This window comes from Bactrocera neohumeralis, chromosome 5 (genome assembly GCF_024586455.1).
Source record: "Bactrocera neohumeralis isolate Rockhampton chromosome 5, APGP_CSIRO_Bneo_wtdbg2-racon-allhic-juicebox.fasta_v2, whole genome shotgun sequence".
Lineage (NCBI taxonomy): Eukaryota > Metazoa > Arthropoda > Insecta > Diptera > Tephritidae > Bactrocera > Bactrocera neohumeralis.
In genome coordinates, this window is record NC_065922.1 from 76,050,568 (window position 1) to 76,058,740 (window position 8,173).

At 42.8% G+C, this 8,173-nt stretch overlaps 1 protein-coding gene across 1 annotated transcript; it reads right to left on the minus strand.

Moving 5' to 3' along the window:
- Positions 1-523: 523 nt before the first annotated feature.
- LOC126758333 (gamma-tubulin complex component 6) lies at positions 524-6,825 on the minus strand. The gene is made up of 10 exons (XM_050472567.1): positions 6,293-6,825; positions 5,841-6,233; positions 5,323-5,784; positions 5,114-5,267; positions 4,910-5,045; positions 4,631-4,847; positions 3,451-4,561; positions 2,200-3,390; positions 852-1,389; positions 524-794 (listed from the first exon to the last, which is right to left on the minus strand). Exons 1-10 carry the CDS (start codon positions 6,701-6,703, stop codon positions 572-574), a joined length of 4,836 nt encoding a protein of 1,611 aa, XP_050328524.1. The 5' UTR covers positions 6,704-6,825; the 3' UTR covers positions 524-571.
- Positions 6,826-8,173: the final 1,348 nt, after the last annotated feature.

Below are 8,173 nucleotides of genomic sequence, written 5' to 3' on the forward strand. Positions count from 1 at the left end.
ACTAAATCCACAGCGAACTTAAAGACCTACTGGACGAAGACATGCAGTCTATACCAACATTATTGTTGATGAGGCTAAAATTCTAACACTGAACAACGTCACAACTTTGGAAATTACTGATAGTCCATACTCCTTCACAATGCATACGACTGCGATCAATATCAAAGTACAGAGCCGTAAGAAGATCCTCAAGGCGACTCCGGTAGTAAGGACAAAGAAACGTTGCTGGCCATTTACAGGGAAATCGGTCGGCCAGTCATTAATTTCGCTAACCCAATATTCCTCATTCCGGACTATCACAGTATGTCTCTTGATATTCCCTGTCGACTTAATCTGGCTTAAACGGATTGCACTGTTAAGAAAATAAATATCACTTTTTAATTCAACATAAGGCAATATTAATTATTATTTATTAATTCAACACATTTTTAACTAAATAATACAATTAGAATATTTAGCCATTAATTCATAGTAACATTTCAAATTCGAGCTTCAAAATTAAATTCAGAGATTACAAAGTTAAGACAAAACTTCAGTGGGTGGATATATAAAGCTAATTGATTTTAAAGCGTTACGGTATCGTGCTTGCGCTGTAGTACTGATTCACATTAATCAAGGCAATCAGTTGTCCAATCTCCTCCTGATAACCGTGACGAACAATCTTGGTGCCCAGGTATATGGTGAATTTAATTACTTTGTCGAACTCTTGCTCGTCATTGGACAGCTTGTCGTAGCGTGAATGTGTGTAGTGCTCATCGCCGCTGCGCTGCTTGAACTCGCGCGACTTAAGATTGCTGTGGAAAATAAATTTACTAAACATGCAACAACAATACAAAATACAGTCAACTCACTTGTAGAAACGCAATGATATCTTGAATATATTTTCAATGGTGTTGTTGAACTCCGCACTATGTCGATTTAGCATGCACAGGAAGTTTATGCGCTTCACATAGGTTGTGTGCTTACGATAGATATCTTCAATGGACTTGGCCTGCAGCAGATCGTCTTTGAATGTCTTCCAAGAGGCCTGCAACGCGTTCGCGGTTATGTGATTTTGCAGCGCATGAACGAAATGATAGAATTTGTGGCGTATCAGCTGCACATGACGATATTGTGGCGACTGTAACAGTTGTTTGCCGTGCTTTTTCAACGCCTCCTTGAGTATTTGATATGCACGCTCCAGCACCCAACTGATGCGACGCACTTTCAGCAGATATTTGAAAATGTTGCCGTACTGTTCCAGTGTTTCAGGATTGAGTATGAGATTCAGTGGCCACTCGATACGATAGCTGAGACTAAGCACATTCAGCACGCCCGGATTGGCGAGGTCGAATTTCTGCGGGACATCGTTTATGGTGAAGGAGAGATTCTCAGCGTTTTTGTCATTGCCTGTGAAGTTGAGGGTTTTATTCTGTAGTTAAAGTTGGTGTAACGGTTTCCTAATCCCCATTTGGGTGGTAAGGTTCGGTCTAGTTGCCATCGAAGTAATCTGACGGGAGGCTTAGCAAACATGCCTTTTCGACGGGATCGGACCATAAAGAGAGGGGTTGTACTCACCGGAATTGACCCAGATTTTATCCGGCCAAGGGCTGTAATTTTGAAGATCTAACCCCGTTTAAATCGGTAAGTCTCAGTTTTAAGTCCTAGGATGTTTGATAAGTGGGATTTATTGAGCTTGCAAAGAGGTGATTAGACTCATTCACTGCAAGCAAGATATATATTTGGTATGTCGGGGATAAGTATGGGTATAACCTGCTACAAGAGGCAGAACGAAGTTAAGCAAGGATCACTCTAGAATGGCAAAGCACCTCGAACTTTTCGTCTGCAATGGTTAGTGGCTTAACTCCAAAGTACGTCAGTTACTAGAAGAGAGCCGGTGAAAGTGTTAGCGGACCCACTATGAATGGCATCCAGTGCGTGTCTGAAGTTAAATGCGTCCGTATTCTGGTAGACCAATTGCTTTGAATCGTTGTTGTAATCAAGGAATGACTATTTGAAGCTCCTAGGAGGCGGCTCGGGTCAATAACACGACTGCAGGGATGATATTTTTTCCAATAGAAATTGTTTGGAGAGGAGGGCATTGCAGGCCTATGTAAATGTTCAACGAGAGACATCAGGAGTATGAAGCTTCTTCGTCGAAGAGTTTCACTACTTCCAGGGACAAAATCGGTACTGCTAAGTTAGTAAACGTTCACTTACCTGTTATGCTTGAGCTGAGCGCTGTGTCGAGTATCGAATGCAGCATCTGATAGTTAAGTAGCTTCGTTGGGGTTGCGCCACTCTCCAATTTACCGATAATGCCATCACAAATTATGGAGCCGAACTCGCCGTCCATGAGAAAGAAATAATGCCTTAAGCTACGCAGATGATCCAAGATATGCAACTCTTCGAGAAATAGACGCATTACTTCGTTATTCACCAAGCCGAGATGCGTGGTCATCGGCAAAATTACGGATTTTTGCAGAAATTCTGTTAACGTAATGACACTCATACTGTTTACTTTCAATTGCTGCAACGACTCACGCGACTTCTTGGCCGCCACGATCATTGGCGTTTTGCTCATATTCAAGCGAATATAAGGACTGCGTGTCGCGCAGGTAAAATTACTCTCTAGCAACTCCCTGCTACGTTTGTAGGGATCATTATAGTCTTGTACTGGAATGGCTACTTCCTCCGTTTCGTCAGCGCTGGAGGAATTGGACATGGAGTCCGGCTGCATAGTCGCCTCTACGGTGACTGCCTGTTGATGTTTCTTTACACGAGCGGTGTCTACAAAATCAAATCCTTGTTTTGCTTGCAAGCCAGCAGTATTCAATGCGCAATCTGGCGTCAGCGCTGCTTCCTGTGTTTCCGCAGTTTGGCAACTGAGCAGCCCATCCATAGCAGTCGCATTTTCAGCTACTTGTTGTTGTTGCCCATTAGCGAGTTCCACATTGATTTTTAAAGCGGACTTCGACGAAACATTGCCATTAGCTAAATCTCTTTGCTGCGCTGCAGCAGGCGGTAGGTCTGCGGCACAATCTGTGAGCGGTGTATCCGAGGTGGTGGACATAGGCGTTGTGCCCTGCTCTACGGTAAATGTAACAGTTGAAGGCGTATGCCCAGTTAGTATGTCAAATTCGCTTTCGAGCACACGTCGACGATTGCGTGCGCGCTCCGTGTCTAAGTTGAGGTTAAGCTGTGCACGATCGGGAAGCGGACTCTTATTGTACTCGGAAAATAGATCGTTTTGCATCATGCGTCGACGATTGCGCTGCAAATCTGTCAACTCGTCATCTGGCAGGGTATTTAAGTTGATGTCTGGCTGAGTTGATTGTTGAGTGTTTGTGCTGTATGTGCCGAATTCGTGGGCGAGAACGCGCAGCTTATTGCGTTGTGCCTCCGAAAGAGCTAGAATCGTGTTAAAGGCAATTTAGATATAAAAATGTATAAAAAATTAATATAACCTACGTTTCTGAGTTGCTACAGCCGCAGGTTCCATGGTGACAGTGGTACTGCTAATATTTGATGTCAATGGCTCAGTGCGGGTGGCTGGACAAATTGTCACCGTTGTGCTGCTGGGATTTTGCGTTACTCCAGCAGTGGCCAATTCATTTGAATTGATCACATCGGAGGAGCTGCGCTTTAAAAATGGGCTTTGGGATGGATTTGCCAGTAAAGTTGATGTTTGGGACGCGCTATACCCCAACGCGGTATGCAAGCTCGTTTCCGAGGTAGCCACTTGCGGTGCCACCAACGTAACCAATGTCTTATCTGCGTCGGTGTCACCAACGCATTTAGCCGACGGCTCAATACAAATCGCGTGCAGCTCGTTTTCATTTTCTGCGAATTTCTGCACGAATTCTTCCGACAAGCATTCAGCATACAATGAAGCTGAATCGGCATCCGCGTCAGCATCGGCATCTTTCGCTTCCTCGCCACAGCAGGATTCAAAATCGGTATCAGTGCCGCCACTGCCTGGCGTCTGTGGTGCCGCCGCGCTGCTCTCACCACTGCCTTCACTCTGCGTTTTCAATTTCGACGGTTGCGCGAGTTCGGCTTGTGGCTCGATTGATACTGTAGGTTGATTGGCGCTCACTTTACCGCCCGCATCGGTGCGCATCATATCGCTGAGCTCCTGATAATACTCGATACGTTTGCGCAGATTAATATTTTCACGTAACAGACGCTGCTCCTCCAGCCTTTCGGTTTCACGCAGCAAGCGCAACTCTAGCTCAACATTGGCGCGACGCTCATCGATTTTGCGCTGCTTCGCATCCTGCAATTGTGACGTCAGCTCATCCAAGCGACGCTTCTTTTGCTCAGCAGCCAACAACGCGAGGTCGTGTTGCTCCAGCGACCATTTTTCGAGGTTCTCGCGTGTGCGCTGGCATGCGCGCTGATAAAATTGGCGTTTCTTGGCCTCACGTGCTTCAAATATTTGACGTATACTAACATCGCTGTTGCCACACGCGGCGCGTGCATGCTCTCTATATTTGATGCACTTCTTCTTGAGTCGCTGAATTTCTTCATACGTGAGGCACACTGATATGAGCGGGTAGTCGAGCGCGAATAGTGGATGCTGTTGTGGAAGGCAAAAGGGTTCAGTAAACACAAAATTAAATAAGAAACATTTATTATATGCGCTTACGTTCGGTTTGTAAGCTTTCAGCAGCATTGTGTACTTGCCGCATTGCAAAATGTCATCCTCATGGCCTTGGAAGAAGCCCGGCACGGATTCTTTGCGCACAAAGTAGGCTTTATCATAGAAGTACTTCGTGTCGGGACGATAATGATCCACGAAGCAAATGAACAGCTCATTGGATGGATCGTCCAATAGCCCGTAGTAGATCCATTTCTGCAAATGCCTGCGAAAATTAGTAATTGGCGTAGTAAAGAGTAAAAAAAAAAAAGAATTTTTCGCTTATACTTGAAATAAACATGGCAGCATGACTTTAATATGTAAACCAATAGCATTATATAGTCCTTTTCGGTTGTGTGCACGATCTCACGATACAAATAGCCGAGAAACTGTGAGCCTATCGGCATCGCCACATGCGCGTCCACTGTGAAAATGACGAATAAGCATACAATTACAATAAACTCGCACTTTACTACACCAACAAATAAATACCGTCTGTGTGCACGGCCAGCGTAAAGGACAGATTGCTTATTTGACGCATAGCTTTGCGCATGCGCGCATAGTACGCAATTAGCGTTTCATCATGCTGCGCGAAGACATACTGCCGAAAGGTGAGTAGATACTCATCTATGGCGCTGCATAGTGCCTGCAAGTAGAAAAAATATGCACTTGTTGTTTGCGAAAGCTCTCACACTACTCACGCGAAATATGAAGCCTTCAAATATCAACTTATAGTCCTTCTTCTGTATCATAGTCTGCAAACGTTTATAGCAAGTGCCGCCCTCCTGGAAACTCGCTGCGTAGCTGCTGACTGTCTCTGGCAGCAAACCCTCCACGGTGATGCAGGGGTGCATGCGGAAGATCATGCGCTCGTCATGCTGAAATATATCCGACTGAATGCCTACAGTAAGTGACTTTAGATCACGCAGAAATGCAGTGCTGGTCATTATAAGCGTTTCAAATCTCAGTCCGCGCGTATGCATTAGATGACACTTGAGATCGAGCATCACGCCTGCTTCGCTGGCGAATGGGCGTTGTCGCAGCACGCCACGGCAACCCAAACTTTGCCAGTTCCAGGAGAGTATACGCGGTGCTTCATCCAAGATTTGCTGTTTTTCAACTGCAGGCAACGCGTGTTGTGCGTCGGACGCTTTTAACTTTAACTATAAAAATTATGCATAAATCTATACAAGTATGTAACAATCAATATTATTTATACCTTTGATTTTTTCGCTATGTTGACAACTGTTTGTGGTGGCGGTTCATTGTCGGTCAGTAGACGAAAAGTATTCAAGTTTATACGCACCGTAGAGCCTAACAGGCGACGCGTCATCGCGGTGAATGTGCAGTCCTGTGCTGTGGCCGGTGCACGCGTATGCTTGGCACCATATTTTTGTTCAATTTTTGCCAATAAATTGCGTTCCTCACCCAGCAAATTTTTCGGTAGATAAGGGTTATCAAGCGGCTCGATATCCTTTATACCTTTGAATAAGCGCGGTTGTGGGTTATATAGATCGCATGTTTGTTGTTTGGGGTAGTATTTATTATTTTCGTAGCTGGCGAAAAGGGTGAATGGACCAGGTACAAGTAGCGTGGGCGGACTGGGCACAGGCTAGAAATACAAGAATATTTACATATGTACGAATAAATGATAAAAAAAAATCCATTTACCACTTGATCTTCCTTGCGCACATCACCCTGCAGCAAGAGCAATAATTGCAGCATGTCACGTCCTTTATCCTCGGTGAAGTAGAGCACATTGCTAATGGCTGCCATTTGCTCTTCAAGTGCCGCATAACGGGCGCAAACAATAGGATCGGCGCGCGAATGCAGCTTAGCGGCGAATATGTGCATATCCACAGCACGTTGAGGATCGAATTCCAATGTATCAGCAGTTGTTGGATATACATTAGGTTCTGGCGATCTTTTCAGCAAGATTTCAAAGGCGCTTGACTTTAGTTCGCGCACTGCTGTGCTACACTCAGGCTCCTTTAAGCCATGTTGACTTGCAAGTCTGCTACATAATTGTGTAATGAGATAATTAACACTATCTGCATTAGCTTCTAGGTCTGCGTCATGCATGACCGTCGTTTGTTCGGACTAAAGTATATAAACTAATTAAATGCCGTGCAAAAATGATTTTTTCACTCAATAAACTGTGCGCCCATGGTTCGATATTTTCGTTTATTTTTTGTACTTTAGTTTTGTGTCGATTACCAGTAGGTGTCGCAGCTGATGTTTATTTTTGTTGACATACACTTTACAAGAACAATAACAACAATGTCAACAAATGGTTTTCCGTTAGATCCTACTTTTTAACAAAGAATATAATTCGATTGCAAATGTATATATATTAATATTCCTCAATTAAACACATTCTGGTACATATTGCTCTCTGTTTCAACGTAAATTATGTTTTTAGACGATCCGGCTTTTCGCATTTGTTTATAAACAAAAAACAGCTGTTGAATTTATGTAAAAGATTGTTCGCAGCATTAATGTAGTAGAGTAGTGAAAAATGTTTGCCAGATTGCTAAAAGTACTACTTGTGCTGCCAACACAATTGGAAAACATACTGAGTCGGTGGATATTTTATTCGCGGCATTAAAAAAATTACTGTTTAATTTACATTGATTTTTGTAAGTTTACAGCAATATTTTACTACTTGTTTTGGATTTTTTTTGTATATTGGTAGTAAATATGAACCATAAAATACTCAGTAAACATTCTTCCATTATACAAGTTTTACCTCATTTCCATCAAATTTTCGAAATGCCTATATTTTTAATAAACAAAATTAACGTGCTAATTATTAGAAGTAGCATTTGTACGCAACGTTCCATTATTTTCTCATTTAGGACGATTTATTCTAATTGGATATTTTTTGGGTCTTATTGGTACGAATCCATCGTTTAGTATGGAATCTGCTGGCAGCACTGCAGTCAATCGAAAATTTTCTTGAGATTCTTTATTGAACTAGCTGGAAAAATTGCTGCGCTCCTTTCAATGAAAATTATACAAAGAAAAAGTTAAAATTTGTTATTCAAACTAGTGTATAGTTGTAGTAGAAAAGCGATACAACAAATTCGTTTATAAATTCCGTCAAAAATTTTGAGATCATAGCGAAAAATTGCATTTGAAAAACTCCGAAGAAAAATTTCGAGCTGTGAAAATTTTGTGAGTGGTGTGCGTGCGGTGGGTGTATGTGTGTAGAATAAATAGTTCGCCAATAGTGTGGAAGGGTAGTAAGTAAAATCAGCTTGACGAAGGGTGCAATAGCTTTCATAGTTAGTTGCACCATTACCAAGAGAAATAAAATAATTATTATTTACTTGTAAAAAGGTGGAGGAAGTGGTGTGGAGGCGGTGCGGTCAACGGGTGTGTGTGTGAAAGAACGACGCGTGCGAAGCGTATCTGTTGAGGCTCTGTGATAATCATTAGTATCAGCGGCAGCAGTTTACGCAAAATTGAATTTTCCCAAAGGCCTATACCAGCTGCAGCTGCAAAAACAAAAAAATTCAATATGTACAAAATCGAATAGAAGTGGAAGTA